The following is an 18900-nucleotide window of genomic DNA, read 5'->3' as shown; positions in this document are numbered from 1 at the left end:
ACAGCTGATAATGGGAGATTACTTACCATCAGTAATGTTTGCTCTGTAACTCTGTAATATATCTGCTCCTTTCTATTACCTCCCTAAGAACAAGGTTTTATAGCTTTAATCCAGAGATTTAACCTGTTTCTAGGGTAGATAAATAACTCTTAAGAGTCCCTTTGCCGTATAACGTTAGCTTTTCTTATGTATTTGCTTAGCAGTCCTGTTTTCCTGCTGTTTGTCAGTAATTGCTCTGTGGGGATGTATGAAAGGGGATGTGAAGGGAAGTGTAGAAATATATTTTCACAAATATGTGTTTGTACTACGCCGGCTTGGAGAGAATCTACACCCTTGTGCCAAGATCACATCAAGTCTTGAGTGCTTAGAACCAAGGCTAAGATCTGTTGCAGAGAAGGAAAAGTCTGAAATGATGATGGAAAATGCAGGTGGAGAACCAAGGCAGATGAGAATGAGTCCTGACATCATTTGTCTCCAGAAAGCACAGTCTGAGTCATGGCTCTGAAGTGAGGTTCTTACAGAGCTCAGTGTGCAAAGGCACTCATACTGCAATGCAGCTTTCCCGTGCCTGCACATTCCCATTGCGGATTCAGGCGGTCAGCATCTTTAGTAAGTGATCATGAGGCCTGTCCCACCCATCACGAGTAATAAATGCTGAACAGATGCAGCCAGGACCAGTTGCTCCCAGACATCTGATAAGAGGAGATGTGAAGCGGAGCTGCTCAGGGAACAGGTGGTTTAGCACATGGAAGTTATTTCTAGAACTGCCTTAAACTGTCCTGCTGCATCTCCACTTTGCCCAGGTTTGGCATGAATGTGAGCGGTGGTGAGAGTGTGACGAGGCTTTAAGCAGTGCTCAGACATGGGCTGCAGAGCCATAAAGGAGGGAGCTGGTGATGCAGCATCAGCGGGGAAGCTGGACAGGTGTGGGATGATGAGTAGATGTCGTGTTGGAGTCCACCTGAGCGTGGTTGGGAAGGACACAGACATTCTGGGAAGAGGAGCATGGCCATTTCTACCTCTCTAGCTGCACTCCTAAAACCAATTATTAACTCTATTACTAAATCGGGCTGTGACTGATTCCCACTTTATCTAAATCTAGATAAAGATTTAGCTTTAGCAGCTTCTGTTAAATCCACTTCTGTCACCAGCCCTGTCTCTTTTCCTGGGTATTTTGTGATGCTGTTACAAGACTGAACCTCATATTTAGTAAATGCCATGCTCGATCCCAGGTTTTGGAAATAATTAAACTCTGAGTAGATTCAGGTGTGCTCTTACTTAAGACAAGGCCCAGATGGAGTGGAGGAAAGAGGATTTAAGGTGACTGAGATCTTATTCAAAGCCAGATCTGTCATTTCTGTGGTATTTTGTGACTGAGGAACTTGCAAGGTGCTTTCCTGTCCTTGCAGAAGAAGAAGAAGAAGCAAAGGTATGGGAGGAAGATGTAACTAATCCAGTATCCTTCAGCAGCTCAGAATCAGAGACAAGAATAATGATGCTATAGCAGAGCCCAGGGCACTCTCTGCTCTGCAAGGGCTGGAGTAGGATTTTCTACTGACATCTCATGTTTTTGGCTTTTCAGGGCTGTAAATTTGAGATAACAGGGCAAATCTCTGTATCCCAACCAGGCTACAAATGTTAAGGGAAGCAAAGCAAGTTGAGCTTTGTAATTGGGTTCTTTTCCCATGCTCTGAGCAATCCAACACCCTGTGGTCACTTTGGCGAGGCTATGTGTCCTGGACACCACTCCAGAGTTATCAGTGTTGCATGAAAGTGTGTCTAATCTCCCGGTTCTTATTTGAGCTGAGCTTGATCCTGGGACAGGAGGGAAGGGAAAGGGGGTTTTATCTCAGCTGAGATACCACAGCCTGGCTGGGGACAGCTCACGTCAAGAAACACTCTGGGGAGGTTCCACAGTACAGGGGGTGTTTGCCCTTGTCTCAGCTCCTGACATTCACTCTTTCCAATCTGCCTTGAATTCTGCTAGATAACCAGTCATGTCGGACTCTGAAGAGATTGTTGAAGAATACGAAGAGTAAGTGCCATGTTTCTAAACATCTTTTATCCCCTCCTTATTCCTGCCTTTCCACAGGGTTGCAGCTCCCCTTGTAGGTGCCATTCATGGTGCATCAGCTCTGTTTTTTACTCTGTCTCACTTTGGGAGCCTTTCCTGTGCCTGCCTGCTCCTCTGCTGAGCTAGTGTTGAGGTTCCCTGCAGTGGCAGTTTTGCATTAGGAGCTGTATGCATACAAAAGCAGCAAGGGGACAATCCACTAAAAGTGATGTCATCTAAATTGGTGAGACAAAGCTGGGAAAAGGACAAGTTCATCATTCCGTTGCTTGTGGGGGTCCTAGTTCCACCTTAGAGCCTCCTACAAGGAGGTCTGAGTTTGGGAGCAATAGGAACTGCTGGGATGAGAGGGCACTGCCTGTGCCCCAGAGAGAAGGAGCTCCACATTGGAGCTGTGTGGCTATAGGAGCCAGCCTGAACAAAGCTCCTGGTTTTTCTCATCTGCCAGGTCAAAAAGTAGATTTGATTGAATCCTTTGCCTCTTTCTCAGCGCTCCCACAGCCTCCCATATCTCATCAATGGGTCTGTCCCCCATATCTGGTATTCCCTGTGCACACGAAAGGACGGATTGTGCAGCTCATCCAAAGGCAGGAAAGGAGTTGGGGGCTAAGGCAGGACATGGGATATCTTGGGTCTAGAGCTGCGGGCCATAGTCACTTGATCTTCTCAAAGAAGTTAATGCTGCGAAACAGTGACCAGTGTCAAAGTGCAAGTCAATCACTTCAGCTCCTGGCATCCTAGCCTGCAGGATGACTTGGGTCTTTCCCTCTCCCTCTATCACATTACTGCTTGCAACACACCGGTCTGCCACAATTCCATTGCCCGTTTCTGTGGAAAAGGTTGATCCACTCTTGAAGGAATTCCTAATTCCCTTTTGGACTACTGGTCAGTTTAGCTCAGTGGATCAATTTAACTTTGCATTGTGTTTTGCAGGGAGCAGGAAGGTAAGAGGAGCATCTGCAGTCACGTGGAGGCTGAAACTGGGAAATGATTAGAACAACTTCAATAACTTATACGTTCTTTGCCTTCTCTCTCCCCTGCACATGTGTGCTCTATGAAGAGGAATATGTTGAAGAAGGTAGGTCTTTTACAAGGACCAAGAGACTATAGCTGTTGGTTCAGTCTTTTGCGTGAGTGGTTTGTGGTGGTAAGTTTTTTGACTGCAATGGATAAATCATGAGCAGAAATGGTCTATGAAATCACGTTCCATATGGTTCCCAGTGATGTTTCAGGTGGAGCCCAGATGTTCTTGGGAGTTCTTTTATCAAAACCCAAAAGTGAACAGGGAAGAGGCGATAGAAATGCAGACTCAGATTTTTGCTGCTTATTCCTAAATGCCACAGTTTTAGGTTCTACCTAAAACTGGAGCCTCAGCTGAATTTGTTAGTTATGCTCAAGCATAAATTTCCAACTGCTTCAGTCTGATGAGGAAGCAAATCTTGCTGTGCATTCAGCAGCTCTGACACTTCAGCTGGGCTGTGCATGCTGAGCTGGGCTGCACTGTGGGCCTTGCTGAGCAAAGCTTTAAAGCTTTTAGTGCTTCAGAGCCCTGCGAGATGGCCTGGGCTACTGCACGGCAAAATATCCACAGTGTTAAAAGCAAAAAAGCAGCACGAGAGAAAACCGTGCAATACCAGAGTCCTCATCTCACTGCGTACCATAGTAGACTCCACAGCTTTATAACATCTGACTAACCTTTCCACTTATTCCTTTCACTCCTCCCTGGCTGAGAAGAGGAAGAATGGATAGAGGAAGAAGATGGTAGTTATTACACCTTTATTTAATGTCTCTGCTGCTGTGCTAAATATGTTGTGAGTTGTCATGTCCTTTTGCCTTTCCCTGTTTGGGAAATGCTTTTCTTTCATTCTTCCACTTCTATGTTGCTCGTTGCATTCCACTTTCATGCTGTGCTGTGCTATGCCCATCTGCTTCAGTTTCTGTGTTTTCTACTTTTCCTTCTTGAAGCAAATGTGCCCACAGCTTGTTTGTTGTGCCTTCTTTCTTTTTCTTTCTCCTGGGATATGGGAAGGATTCTTCAGGGCCTCCCAGACCTTGCGGGTCCCAGCATCACTCTGGCTGGTGGAGGACTCTTGTGAGGATACTGCTCCCTCCAGTGGAAAAGATGCTCCATCAGCATCATAAATAGGACGGAGAACAGCTGAAGGCACCTTCTCTAATGCCGGCAGGGCTTGTTTTTGCTGGATACAGGACAGCAAGAGGAATTGCTCCCACCCTGCCCTGTGGTCTGAGGAGGAGGGTATTTTGATTTAGTATCTCTGTATAGTGGGGATTTCTGCAAGAGCAGCCCTGGATGGTGCCTGGTCCTTTCACTCTGTAGTACCTGAGTGTGTGGCAGTGCAGAGGTGCACATAGAGTAGGAGAGGGAGCCAGGGACTAGCCTAGAAGGTGCATATATAAAAATATAAATAAATAAATTTCCCTACCTAAGCACACAGACCAGCCCATGATTAAAAGTTAGGCTCCTTTCCTTTCTGAACTGTCTTTTTTTTTTCTTTCTCTCCTGTGTCTACCTCCACTTCTGAGCCTCTCTCCTGGGTTTGTCCATGGTTGGCTCAATGCAGCAGCCTGTCCTGTTGCTTGAGTCTGTAGGGAGCCAGAGGGAGCTCCAGCTGTGGGACTCACACTGCCCGTTATCCCACAGATCAGGAAGAACAGGTAGAGGAAGTGGAAGAGGAAACGGAAGAAACCAAGGAAGAAGGTGTGTGGTGGCTTCCATGGCTCAGCTGGCTCCAAAAAGCTGCTGCCCTTTGCTGGGGTGCTAGCTCTCCCTCTTGTGCTGCAAAGCATGGGTTGAGATGGCCCCATGTTGCTTGTGACAGCAGGTCACAAGAGAAAGCTTTGCTTTCCCGTTTTTCTGCGGCAAAACTGAGCTGTCCTCTCCTTATCCTACCAAATGTCGAGATCTTTGGGTGCACAAGCATGAGGATAACTGTTCTCTGCTGATTGACTTGCTTCCAAAATGTTCATGTCTGCTACAATGAAGTAGTGCCAAAAGAGAGGTAAGCCTGTTTCAATAAGAGGTCACCTTTTCCTCAAACTGGGAAATCCACTGGTGTTGTCATGCTTGGATGTGTCTCACAGACACATCCACACAAGAGCTCTGGACTTCATGAAACTTCTTTGGGGTAAACTGAATTTATCTCATGTATGTCCCAGATCTGAAAATTCTGGTGGGGCAGGATCAGATCTGATGTGGAAAACATGGTGGGGAAGGCAGGGTGCTGGGACCCCTTCATGCTGGATGGGGATGTGGTAGAACATGTCTGTGGATGCTCTTACTGTATTCTCCCTATTGCTTTTGAAACAGAACAAGATGATGAAAATAAGGCACCAGGAGAAGATATAGCAGGAGTGGAGAAGGGACCATTTTTGGCCATTTCAGTCCTGATCCCACACCCACAGGATGTTAGCTCCTTATCATGAAGATTTTCAGGGTCAAATTCACTGATGATTATAATAGCGAACCTGAAGCAAACGCAGTAGAACTGCCCTTGGCCCCTTCTTTTGCCAGTCTTGTAGGGCAACAGAGGGCCTGCAGGAGGCAAGAATGATAACTTTGTGCTGCCTACCTTAAAAAAATTCACCCAAAATGAAGAAGGAAAGGGCAGTGCTCCTACTTTTCCAGCCTGAGTTCTTGCAAGGTGTCCATTTTCTTTCTGAGGGGTTTTGAGGTGCTCTCAGCCTGTTTGGGGGAAAGCAACATCCATAAGGGATCTGCTCCAGCCCCACTCATCCTGGAGCCCCTCAACACTCCTGCTCACCTCAAATCGGGATCCTCAGATCCTATTGAGGCCAGATCTGCCCTGAAACCTCAGTTTGGAGTCCTGGCAGCTGGGTCACCTCCCACAGAAACCATGAAGATCTTTTCCAAAGCCCTAGACTCCTTCATGGGTTTTCCAGAGAGAATAAGCATGGGGTAGGGGGGAACAACCTGTCTGAACTGCCCTGCTGCCATGCTTGGTCTGGATGGACATCAGGAATGGTCTTCTGGAGCCAAAACACCATGTTTTCCACAGGTGGAGAGGGGGAAGGAGAGCAGGAGCCTGAGGAAGGTGAAGTATCCATCCTCATTTTGGGGGGGTGAGGGGAGAAGAGTGTCCCTACACCCATCACCATAGTCCTCTGCTTAGTTTGACAGCTGAGAAAGGAGAGCTCAGCTGGAACGGGGCTCAAGACAGGCTGGGGGTGTCACTGCTCCTGCCTGGGCCGAGCCCTGGCAGATCACGAGTCCCAGGAATGCTGGGGCTCCCACCTGCATTGGGGATCCGAGCAGAGAGACCAGCAGGACACTGGTGAGCTGGACAATTGCCTTGAGCTCCATCTGTGCTTGCAGGCTGGCTTACCTGGCCTGAGCAGGCAGCTGGGATGGGACCTGCCCATCAAGTGACCTGCAAAATTGCCAAATCTTGGGAGAGAGGGTGCTCTGGACCCCCCTCAGCAAAGTGGGTATCCCAGAACTTGGCACATTTCTCAAAGCTGGATGTCTCCACATGTACATTTCCACAGGAGGGTGATAGCCTGTGCTGCCAGGAAAGAGGCAGCTTGGGTCAGTTTTTTGGGCTTTGGGTTGAAGTGTGAAAGCAAATGCCTCTGTTCCACTAATGCTCTCTTTCTCTCTGGTTCCTGTGGACTTGCAGGTGAATTGAAACCAAAGCCCAAGTAAGTGTTGGTGCATTTTCTCCATTTCCAGGTGTGAATTATGAGTTTTCTGGTGCTAGGTTAGAGGCTCTGTGATGTGCTTAGTACCACTGAGATCTGTAAAGGGATATTGAGGCCTCAGAAACACAAAAGTATAGGTAAAAAAAATAGAGAGGAACACATAGACAAATAGGGAATATGAAGGGAATCCTGAGAATGGATCATGACTGGCACTTTTGAAGCATTTTATGTGTTTGTTGGAAAAAGTCCAGCTACAATCCCACTTTGCAGCTAGAACACATTTGTGTCCTCCTCCACACACCCTGGGATATAGCCCTTGGCATGGCCAGGATTTCTCCTTCCCGTTGCACTCCCAGCCATGGTTGGAGTGGGATGGGGCATTGTAGCACCTGCATCCCTGGGACAGGACCAGGGATGCTTGAAGCAAGGGGACCACAGGCCATTCCCAGGAACCTAGAATATTCTCACAAAGCACCTGGATGCTGTGGTTTGGGAAGGAGATCTGACCTCAGCTGTGATCTCATACAGCTGTCATACATACATTGACGTTTTATGTGCCCCTACTGAGGGTCTCCTGCCCTCCCTCGATGCTGTAGGTGATGAGAGGGAGGTGACTTGTGTGTCAGGTTATGCTGGATCTTATAGTTCCTCCACACTCTTTCAAGTGAGCAATATGAGTGGCAGCCAGTCCTGGGGCCCCTTGCAAAGAGACGAGGCCAGCGAACTTGCCTGCTGCTTGCAGCATTATTCCAGCCATGCAGGCACCTTGGAGTGCTTCCCAGGAATGGTAGAGGTCTTCCTCCCAGGCTGTCCAGCTGGCAGCCTTCACCTAGCATGCTCTAATTTGCTGTCCTCAAAACATGCTCATTCTGCATCCCTGGTGGCCATGAAGCTCAGAGCTCTGGGCTGGCTGCATCAGTGCACAGATGAAAGGCCCATCCTGCCCCAGGCCACTTGGCTCACTGCCCTCCTAATCACCTTTCATTGCAGGCTCTTCATGCCAAACCTGGTGCCCCCTAAAATCCCAGATGGGGAGAGAGTGGATTTTGATGTGAGTAGTACCCCTGTGTCCATTCCATGGGGTGTTCCTCTCTTATCCCTCCTCCTCACCATGCCCATCAGCTCTTGCAACTTCCAGCAGGTTTTACTTGTGCGAATGTCAGTCTCCACTTTTCCTTTGTCTGGTGCAGGATATCCACCGCAAGCGTATGGAAAAGGACCTGAATGAACTGCAGGCCCTCATCGAAGCCCACTTTGAGAGCAGGAAGAAGGAGGAAGAAGAGCTGATGTCCCTCAAAGACAGGATTGTATGCTTGCTGCTTTGTCCCTTTATCACTATGTCTACCCTCTCCCCAGTGGGCAAAGAGGCACTATCTTTTCCCCACAGCCTCGACAGCAAGACCTGAGGCATCCTGTGTCCCTGCAAGAGATGGCCTGAAGTCTGAGCCAGGTCTTTGTGTCCTGGTACCTGGAAATTCCCTTGTCTGGCTAGTGCAATGCTGCAGACTTGCCCCACCGGCACTTTCCATGGTGGACTCCAGTCCATGCACTCCCCTGGAAGAAGTGGGAGCAGGATATCTGCCCTTGGGGTTCACAAAGCCTGGCTTCTGGTCAGAGATGTGTTCCAGAGGATGAAAATTCCCTGGCATGCCCAGGCCAATGCCCTTTCCTTCCACAGGAACAACGACGAGCAGAGAGGGCAGAGCAGCAGCGCATCCGCAGTGAGAGGGAGAAGGAGCGCCAAGCCCGCATGGCTGTGAGTTTGTCTCCTGGGGCCAGCGTGAATCGAGTGCACCCTCAAGGCTGTCTTTGCCCTTCACCAGACCATTCCAGAGCGTCTGGCATTCCCTATCCCTGAGCTGTGGCCATGCTCCCTTGCTGAGCACCTCTGTGCATCCAGCCCTGCTGCGGCAGCTCCTCTAGTGCAAGTCCCACAATGGAGCTGTCAGGATGCACAGGGCCCCTGTCTCCAAGGTCTCTGCCCATCCTCTCCTAACCCACTTCTAACCCTTGCAGGAAGAGAAAGCTCGCAAAGAGGAGGAGGAGGCCAGGAAGAGGGCCGAAGAAGAGGCCCGGAAGAAGAAAGCTTTCTCCAACATGCTGCATTTTGGAGGCTACATGCAGAAGGTTTCATTCTGTCCCAAGGGTGATTTGTATGAGGCTGCTGGTGCCCTCAGGAAGGGCTCAACTGGGGGCTAGTCAGAAGGTCAAATTGAGTTTAGTGCCTCGTTTTGCAGATGCCAGGCGAGCCCACATGCTAGGGGAGTCCAACCTTGGCCCCAGGGATGGGGAAAGGGTGAAGAGGAGCAGGGGAAAGCACGAGTGGGCAGAAAGGTGACTTGTTAAAGGGCCAGATGGGTTGTGGAGGGTTGTCTTGTCCAGTATTGTCAACATTTCCTTGAACTCATGTGCTTCTCATGTCCCAAAAGCAGAGGGCACTGGAGGCCAAACAAGGGATGGGCATTGGGGTAGAGCCAGGAAGGGACAGGAGAAGCTGGGGCTGGGCTGGAGGAGAGGAGGAGGGGTGATTGGGCAGATTTCCTTCCTTGTGATTGCTGATTTCTTCAGACAGAGAAAAAGGGTGGGAAGAAGCAAACAGAGAGGGAGAAGAAGAAGAAGATCCTCAGTGAGCGGCGGAAGCCCCTGAACATTGACCACCTTGGTGAAGACAAGCTAAGGTGAGAATGGGCTGCAGGAGGGGCGTTTGCGACGGAGCCCCCCACTCAAAATCCCACCCCCTGGAGCACTGCCCGGGTCTGGGTGGGTGCCCTGGGCTTGCGGTATGGACTGCAGGGTGATGGCACAGCTGGGTGATTGGCCACAAGATCCCACCCGGGGCATGGACACCCGTGGCTCTGCAGGGCCACCGCTGCTGCTGGCGGTGCTGGCCATCAGAGGGAGCCACACTCACATGCGTGACACTTGTGTGTCCCCTGTGTATCCTTACCTCACCCATGGCGCTGCGTATGTGTGACATTGGCATCACCTTCTGGCCAGCTACTGCCTGGCTGGTCAAGGAGCCTTCAGAAAGACCCATAGTGGGAGAGGAGGAGATATGGTTCATGCCACGAAGAGGGTGATTTCCCTGTTCCCTTGCAGTGACACCCTATGTGCCGTGCCCCACTTTTTTGTGCACTCACAACAGTCAGTTCTTCCCACAGAGACACGGCCGAGGAGCTGTGGCAAAGCATCCGTGATCTGGAGGCTGAAAAATTTGACCTGCAGGAAAAGTTCAAGCGGCAGAAATATGAGGTGAGACCCAAAGGCATCCCTGAGCGACCCTTTCTACTCTCATCTCCTCCATCTCTTTGCTTCCCCATTTGGGATATGAAGTGGGTTGTTTGGCTCATGATGCTGTCACAGGAAAGCTGATGGCATCGGAAGAAAAGGCCTGTGCTTTCATTAGGAATAAGGTAGTGAATGCTGGGCATAAATCTAGGAAATGCTGGAGGATATCTGGAAGTCTAGGGGGAAAAGAAATGAATTCCAGTCAATCCCTGCTCTATAAAGCCAGGGCTCCCAGCTTATGAGCTGGGCTGCGTGGTGGCCTGGTGGCTTCCAGCTCTTGGGGGCACATCCCTCACACTGTCATGGGTTTTTCACTGCATTGATTCACTGTACTGCATTTACCTTAAGCAGTTTCCAGTATTCTGGTAGTCTAGTCCTCTGGTGCTCAGCTCTCTCAGGCCCAGAATCATCCATGGCAGTACCTGAGGCTCCTTGGCCTGGCTTGGAACCAGAAGTAGTGGATGGGGCTCGTGGGTGCCTGTGCTTAAACCTGTGCAGCCAGACAAGAACTCCCTAGGGAAGGGAAAGAGCCGTGGTCCACCTTCACCCAATCCCTGGATGAATCATCCTGCCAGTCCTCACCATACACCTGTGTTTCTCTTGCAGATTAACGTTCTCCGAAACCGCGTTAGTGATCATCAGAAAGTGTAAGTAAATGGCCAGGCCAGACATCCTTCCTCCTCTCTTCCTGCCCTTCCAGATGCCCTGTCCTGGTTGACACAATTCCCTCCCTGTGTTTCTCCTGGTGTCTGTCGCTATCACAGACCTCTTGCTTTTCTTCCTGCCCCTATACCTGGTGCCACTGGTACCTGCTGCTCATGGACCTGCAGGTCTAGTCCAGCAGCCTTGGTCCCTGCTGCTCTGCTCCCTTTAAGGGCCCCCATTGCCTCCAAACTCCATCATCTTCTCCCTCCAGGTCTTGCTAGGGATGAATTGCGAACAGAGATCTTTGGATCTCTGCATGAGGCTCTGGTGTGGAGCCGCAGTGTTTTAGAGGACTTGTCAGCCTGCAGCAGTCCCTGTCCTTGCATAGAGGGTATCTCTGTCCGTTATCCCAGAGAAGATCCTGAAGCTCCTACATGTATGGGAAGGGAAATCTCTTGGGCTGTCAGAGCTCTGCAAGGAGGGGGATCCTGCCTCTGTGTCCCTTGCAGAGGATCTGGGGACATTTCATAGCATTCTCAGGGAAGAGGCTGTTATTTAACCCACCCCCCCTCACCATCAGGAGCACCTGGTCCTACAATCCCACATTGGTCCTACAATCCCATCCTGCCATGTCTGCTCAGAAGATATGTGTTTAGCCTGCATTGTGTGCCAGATGGCAGTTTCCCTCTTGCTTACACTTAGTCTTTCTTCTTTTCTGCCCCAACATGGCCTGTTCCTGCAGTAAAGGGTGAGTACAGGCATTTCATGAGTGCTGTGTGTCTCCCACTGCTGAGCTGCATGGACACGCAGGGCTGAAATGAAGTTAGAAATGAAGCAGGGCTGAGGGGAGGAGGCAATCCTGGTGAGCAGCAGGCAGAGCAGGGTCAGTGACTCTTGGGATAAAGTGTCTGGCCAGAAATGTTCTTCACCAGGCATCTGACCCACCTCCTCTTCCTCCCTGCTAACTGTTGTGCAGGGCAGCTCTTCCCTTGGTGGTGGTTGAGTGGTTCAGTGAGTCGTGGCTAACATGCTCTTGTGGATTCTAGTACTTGAGAGAGAGATTGTGCACTTGCTATTATTCCTATGCAGACAGAGATCTGAATCCTTCATGTGTTCTCTGTGGAATCCCTGAGAGGGAGGAACATAGGAAGGGAATCGGGGTTATTCAGAAGCACCTGGTGTAATGCATGAGCTTATTCCCATGCAGTCCCAAAGCACAGGCCAATCTGGGTCCCAAGGCCTAACCTGAGCAAGATGCTCCTGGAGATCTCTGTCCCTGGTGGGCAGTGAGCATCAACCAGAGACAGATCGGCCCGATGAGACCCTCTGCATGGACCCCAGTTCTTCTCAGATGGAGCCCACCTCTTCTCTCCTTTCACATTCACTAATGCCTTTCTGCTTCCCTTCCAGGTCAAAGGCTGCCCGGGGGAAGACCATGGTGGGTGGCCGGTGGAAATAGATGGTTTAGAAGGCAAAGGTGAGGCTTAGCCATGGAGAGACATTTTACCTTTCGGCCAGCCAGCTGGTTTCCCTAGGTCACGGAGCCTGCATCCCTCTCTCACCTGCACAGTCCTGACAAGGACCTTGCTGCGGTCGCACCACTGTCAGGGTGGCAGGTCCTTGTGAGGTGCTGTTTCTCATTCCCACCCCTCGAGCTGATGTTGTGTCTGTAAATAAAGAGACTGGTGAGGGGGTGTGCATGTTGTCTCCATGTTGAAGCTCCAAGGGCGAAGAGGCACCAGTCCTAGCAATGCTCTAATGGGCAAACACAACTGCAGACTCCTCTCCTGGCACTGGGGTACAAGGGCATCGGTGGCCACCTGGGTATCCTGATTATTCGGACTTCCTCAATAACATGTCTGGCCTTGCAGCCTCTCACACCTGAGTTCCTGGGTAGGTTTCTATAACAAGGCCTGAAGAACGTTTCCTGGGGAAGTTTGGGGTGATCCTAGTTCGGGCTACTTCTGTTCCTGCTGTATTAGAGCCCCTCACTCCTCTCCACATCAGGGCTGTGGAGCAGCATGGATAGAGGCACCTTCCAGCAAGTCTTTTCCAAGCCCTCTGCTCCCTGGATGATGGAATGATGCCCAAAGGGGCCTGGGCTGACTTAGTTTGCCTCCTCAGAATGTTTCTGACAGCTTGCAATGATGACAGGAGGCGATGGAAGGAGCCGCCGTGTATCTCGACAGGTGTATCTGACCTGCAGAAAATGCAGCTCGGGCTGAAACCCCCCCATTTTGGGCAGGCAAAGGCAGGACCCTGTGGATGCGGCACTGCAGCCGTCGGGGGCACAGAGGCGTCCCCGGCTTCCTGCAGCACGGCTGCCCCCCGCCAGGCCTGGCTCCAGCTCCAGCTCCACACGCGCCGAGGCCGGCACCCCAAGCGCACCTCCCTGTGCCGGTGTGAGTCGGCACGCGCGGGGCGCCTGGCCCTGCAACCCTTCCTAAGCTCTGCACTGCTCCTTGGGCAGGACATGCCTGGACAGAGCAGAGTGGTGCGGGGTTAGTGGTTAGGGTTAGGGTTAGGTTTAGGGGTTAGGGTTAGGGTTACGGTTATGTTAGGCCTAGGGCTAGGGCTTGGGCTAGGCTTAGGGTTAGGTCTAAGGTTAGGGTTTAGGGTTAGGGTTAGGGTTAGGATTAGGTTAGGGTTAGGGCTAGGGTTACGGTTTCATTAGGGTTAGAGTTAGGGTTGAGTGTTAAGTTTAGGGTTAGGGTTTAGGGTTAGGATTAGGGTTAGGTTTAGGGCTAGGGTTAGGCCTAGGTTTAGGGTTAGGGTTTATGGTTAGGCTAGGGCTAGGATTAGGGTTTGGCTAGGGTTAGGGTTAGAGGGTTAGGGTTACATTAGGGTTAGGTTTAGGGTTAGGGTTTAGGATTAGGGCTAGGGCTATGATTAGAGTTAGGGTTTAGGTTTAGGGGTTAGGGTTATGGTTAAGGTAAGGTTAGGGTTATGGGTTAGGGTTAGGGTTTAGGGTTAGCTTTAGGGTTAGGGCTAGGGCTAAGGTTAGGGCTAGGGTTAGGGTTATGGTTAGGGTTTAGGATTAGGGCTAGGGCTACGATTAGAGTTAGGGTTTAGGTTTAGGGGTTAGGGTTACGGTTAAGGTAAGGTTAGGGTTAGAGTTAGATTACGGTTAGGTTTAGGGCTAGGGCTAGGATTAGGGCTAGGGTTAGGGTTTAGGGTTTGGGTCAGGGTTATGTTAGGCTTAGGGTTAGGGCTAGGGCTAGGCCTAGGTTTAGGGTTAGGGTTTAGGGTTAGGCTAGGGCTAGGGTTAGGTCTAGGGTTAGGGTTAGGGTTTAGGGTTAGGCTTAGGGTTAGGATTAGGGTTAGGTTTAGGGCTAGGGTCAGGGTTAGGGTTACGTTAGGGTTAGGGCTAGGGTTAGGAGTAGGGTTAGGGATTGGGCTAGGCCTAGGTTTAGGGTTAGGGTTTAGGATTTGGCTAGGGATAGGGTTTGGGCTAGGGTTAGGGTTTAGGGTTAGGTTTACGTTTAGGGTTAGGTTAGGGTTAGGGCTAGGGCTAGGCCTAGGTTTAGGGTTAGGGTTTAGGGTTAGGCTAGGGTTAGGGTTTAGGGTTAGGCTTAGGGTTACGATTAGGGTTAGGTTTAGGGCTAGGGTTAGGGTTAAGGTTAGGGATAGGGTTAGGTTTAGGGTTAGGTTAGGGCTAGGGTTAGGGTTTAGGGTTAGGCTTAGGGCTAGGGTTAGGATAGGTTTATGGTTAGGGCTAGGACTAGGGTTAGGGATTAGGGTTTAGGGTTAGGGTTAGTTTAGGGGTACGGTTAGGTCCAGGGCTAGGGTTAGGTTTAGCGTTTGGGATTAGGGCTAGTGTTAGGGCTAGGGCTACAGTTACGGTTAGGGCTAGGGTCACTGTTGGGTTAGGGGTTAGGGTTTAGGATTAGGATTCAGGTTAGGGTTAGGGTTTAAGCTTAGGGTTTATTGTTAGAGTTAGGGTTTAGGGTTAGGGTTAGGATTAGGGTTAGGGCTGGGCCTAGGGTTTAGGGTTAGGGTTATTTTTTGATTAGAGTTAGGGTTTAGGGTTAGGGTTAAGGTTTAGGGTTAGTTTTGGGTTAGGTTAGGGTTAGGTTTAAGGTTATGTTAGGGCTAGGTTAGGGTTAGGGGTAGGGTTAGGTTTAGGGTTGGGTTAGGATTAGAAGAGCCCATTGCGTCGCCTTCCGGATGCTACAGGGGTGGCATCTTCCGCAGCGCTGCGGGTGGCTGCAGGGTCCCGTGCCCAGGCTCGCTGGTGCTGGGTGCTTCGTGCTGGTCAGCATCTTGGATGTTGAGATCACAACGCAAGGAACTAGGGACCTCTAGGGCATATTTAACCAAAGCACCATGCAGGATCCAGATTGCATCCATGCACTCAGTACAATATGGGACCCCAGCCCATGGCACCATGCAGGAGGCCTCTGGCCTCCTCAGACCTGGCAAGATCCAACACACCTTGAAGCTCCGGAGGCTTCTGCCATCCTAATGCAGAGATCCTCCTCCTCTTGTCTTTAACACTGCTGTCACATCAGTTTGGACTGCAGCATCAGGAACCTCACAAACTTCTCACACTTGTTCCTGCCTTCTGGTCTGTTGGTGCAGCTCCAGTCCAGGATCCTCCCCAGCATCCTGCACCATGGAATGGTTGCATGCAAAAGAGGATGCAATTGTTGCATAGAGAGTGATGGTGAAACATTGGCTTGGATATTTTATTTTGCCATGATGGTGCTAAACCAAAGCTGTGCATAAGGTGGCCTCATACACTTATCCACCTACACAAGCTTCAGGACCACTCTTGGAGATACACACACACACACACACACACACACACACACACATATTGAAGAGCTGGGTCTTGACACTATCGCTACAGACAAAACAACCTGTTCATGTCTTTGTCTAGACTGTACTAACCAGAGCAGGCAGTGATGCCCAGGATCGCACAGGAGATTTTTGGGGTCCAGCTGTTCCTCAGAATTGGTGTCCTGCGGCCAGCTGACCAAAGGCATGTCCCAAGAAGCCAAGGTTACACAAGGGCCCAGGCTACCAGCATTACAGTCCGTAATGTAGCTGGGGTGGTCCACGAGGACTTGTGGGATGATGCAGTAGCCTGATGGTCAGGACCTGGTGTGCAGTGCCGAAGGCTAACATGGGGACTGGCTCCATGCAGCTGGAGTATCCACACAGGATGAAGGATACTGTTGTTTCCACCTTGGAGACATTGGAGCAACAACTCCCCTCATCTTGCACATTAATTTTGAGGTGGCCCTGATGCCGCATGAGTGTGAGCAAGAGCAGCATGGCTGGCACACAGAGATTCCAGCTCTCCAGATGCAGCCTCACATAGGGAACATGTTCCCTGTGACTTCCAGAACATTAAAGGCCAGCAAAGCTCGTTTTTGCTTAGAATTTGTGCCAAGGTCATAGAATGCTTAAGGTTGGAAGGGACCTCTAGAGGTCATTTAGTCCAACCCCCCTGCACACAATGGGCAAATGCTAGGCAAAGACTACTAAAGAGAGAGTAATCTCTGACTGATGATTTTGTAGATCAAGGATGACAACAGGACATATCTTAAGAGAGATAAAAAGGATATGAGAACTGAATTTGAAACACCTTCCAGAGCTGGAGCTCTGCTCTCCAGCATGCCAGGTCATTATGTGGCTATGAGATGGCCCTTCTTGGTGCAGTCTCCTACACGGCAGGTCCATTTGTTCACGCAAGCATCTGACATAGCAAGGTTTTATGCTTACTTTCTAATTCTCTGTAAAACTCTAAATTAATAGGTAAGCCCTATAAATCACTGCCTATAGTAGCTAAATCATAGGCATCAATTAATCTCCTTTAATTGTTTAAAGTTGCCACAGTTTAAGCTGATTCCAGAGGTGCATTAACTCATCAATTAGATCTTTAATGCACTGTAGGCACACAACCACCCATGTCCATAAGGCAAGTCCTGCTGACAAAGCAGCAACAATGTTCTGGGCTGGAAAGGAAGAGGCTTTAACTGTTGTCTGGAAGCTGCATTTTATTGGTGCTTTGTGGAAGGAAAATAAGCTTTCTGGAGATGTCTGAGTCACTGCTTTTGCATGTGCTCTCATGCCCAGGTTTCACTTGAAGTCCCAGGTGTGATCTATGCTCTCCTATGATGCAGGGCAGCAATGGAGCAATCACTGGCAGGAGCATTGGGATGCTGAGATGTCACGAGAGCAGGAGTCAGGCCTTGGATCCAGAAGGTCCCAGGGGCAACTGGTGAAGGTGGTTCTGTGTCTCATGTCCTGACCTGCAGCGATACCAAGCACCTAAGCTCCTGTGATGGTTTGCAACAGCAGTCCCTCCCGATGAGGCTCTGGCGGGCAGGGGCAGGGGCAGGGGGATAGTCAGTTCTCAGAGATGAGGGGTATATGGAGAAGGGGAGAGTCTATGAATGCCACTTCTGTGGCTTTGCAAGTCACAGAGGAAGGACTTCACTAGGCTGCCATGTGCAGAAACATTTGCAAAATAGGCAAAAACAGCTCCATACTCACAGCTTGCAGATATGGTTAAATACTCAAAAATGCTAGTTCTTGTAAAGCGTGCAGAGCTGGGTGCTCCCTTGCATACAGATGCACAGACAAAAATATGCACACATGGGCGTTAAAATGCCCATGCCATCTGCACACATGGGCATGCAGGTGAAATCCCCTACACCCACATGCAGCCACAGTACCAGGCCCTGCATGCACATGCATGTGGAGATGTATTGTATTTTGCCTTCACAGAATACTCTCTTTTTATTTATCATATTTACATCACTCACACAATTCAAGAGGAAATGACCACTGATGTACCAAAGCCTAAGCACTCTTAGTGGGTCTATGTCTCTAAAGGCACAGCCTGAAAAACTTCTCCTTTCCAAACCAACCGTGCCAAAAACTTATATCCAAAGTGCTTTGAAATGTGGGCTCTGCTTTTTTGTCTCCCTGTGACAATATGTCCCGTTAATACACAGGCAGCTGGTCTATTGCAGGTTATTCAAGCGCAGCATGAGATGCCCAGGGCTGCCTGCCTCCTGCTTGGGATGCCATCGTGCCTGCCTGAATCCCTGCCTGCTAGAGCACCGCTCGGAGCTTTGTGGCTGCCTGGGTTGAGGCTGATGAACCATCAATCCTGATGCTGCTGAGCATCTCGGTGCTTGGATCCACCAAGGAGACAGTTTTCTTCCTGGCTTGCCTCCAAGACTGAGCCTTAAATAAAGGACACAGGGAAGAGCAGCGTGTGAAGGCAACGCATCCCTTATCTAATACCTTAGTGGTCACAGCACTCATGAGGGACACGGAAGGTTCAAGCTCCTGTCTCTGCTCAGCCTGACATGGCTTTGCACTTTGATTTTAAACCCCAGCTGAGCTGCAACATCCTGCACTGTCTTTATATAACTTTGATTTATAATTTCCCTTCTATGCCCCGCAGTTGATATGCAAGATTGTGGCACAATGCAAATATTCAAATTATTCTATTCACGTTGCTTTTTTGATTTCAGAATCCTTATGAGCCACTCAAACTTTTTGTCTGCACATGTAAATAAACACAGTGTTGCCTTCACAGAGCAATAAATCTAACTTGGATGTTATTACCAAGACAAAACACTTTGATCTAGAGAAAGACTTTGATTTTTCTGATTATGAACCAAATGTTCCCTTGATTAACTGTAAAAATAGAGGAATAATTGTAACTGTTCAGGCAGGGTTTCAGGGCTGTAATGCCAGCAATCTGCTAGTACATCAGCTCTATGCCATGCCACAAAATGAAATAGGCAGAAAACAAAATTCACATAAATTTTGCAGCTCTCAAGTTCTGCCAGTTTTCTGGAACAAGATATTTTTGAAATGTAAAGTTTGACTTTGAAAGCTTTTTTTTTCCACCTCTGAGATTTTGTCCAAGAGAGTGATTTGAACGCTTTGAAATTCAGATGGAATTGCCCTGTCAGAAGCTAAGAAGGAAAGGCAGAAGTGTGCACGTCTCAGATGGACAGAGTAAAATCATGGACTCAGGGTCCTGGCTGGATAACACAGTGTGGCAGGAAGGGAATTTTTCCTGTGCACCTGGTTATTTGCCATTTGAGACAATTAGCACTTCAAGTTCCTGAGCCTTGTGATTAACTGCAGTCATCCAAACATCATCATTGCAAAATGTAACTAAGGGATTCTGGAAATTGTTGGCATTTCTTGGCAGCTATGGAAAAGTCACAATTGCTCAGCTT

At 49.6% G+C, this 18900-nt stretch overlaps 1 protein-coding gene across 1 annotated transcript; it reads left to right on the top strand.

Moving 5' to 3' along the window:
• Window positions 1-1997: 1997 nt before the first annotated feature.
• TNNT2 (troponin T2, cardiac type) lies at window positions 1998-12156 on the top strand. The gene is made up of 17 exons (XM_088534533.1): window positions 1998-2035; window positions 3005-3015; window positions 3132-3149; window positions 3803-3832; window positions 4734-4790; window positions 5400-5430; window positions 6107-6144; window positions 6730-6751; window positions 7742-7802; window positions 7942-8058; window positions 8430-8507; window positions 8768-8878; window positions 9320-9429; window positions 9913-10003; window positions 10646-10686; window positions 11427-11432; window positions 12095-12156. Exons 1-17 carry the CDS (start codon window positions 1998-2000, stop codon window positions 12141-12143), a joined length of 909 nt encoding a protein of 302 aa, XP_088390659.1. The 3' UTR covers window positions 12144-12156.
• The last annotated feature ends 6744 nt before the right edge of the window (window positions 12157-18900 follow it).

The sequence above is a fragment of the Tinamus guttatus genome, unplaced genomic scaffold (assembly GCF_059628265.1).
Source record: "Tinamus guttatus ecotype Peru unplaced genomic scaffold, ASM5962826v1 Tinamus_guttatus_pri_ptg000563l, whole genome shotgun sequence".
Lineage (NCBI taxonomy): Eukaryota > Metazoa > Chordata > Aves > Tinamiformes > Tinamidae > Tinamus > Tinamus guttatus.
This window is presented reverse-complemented; position numbering and strand designations above follow the sequence as displayed.

What these genes read in the sequence shown, in the direction of transcription:
- TNNT2 (XM_088534533.1), top strand. Translation starts at nt 1,998, where the DNA reads ATGTCGGACTCTGAAGAGATTGTTGAAGAATACGAAGA. An exon ending in GGAAGAAACCAAGGAAGAAG is followed by an intron (nt 4,791 to 5,399) that starts GTGTGTGGTGGC and finishes CTTTTGAAACAG; the next exon opens with AACAAGATGATGAAAATAAG. An exon ending in TCAAGCGGCAGAAATATGAG is followed by an intron (nt 10,004 to 10,645) that starts GTGAGACCCAAA and finishes TTTCTCTTGCAG; the next exon opens with ATTAACGTTCTCCGAAACCG.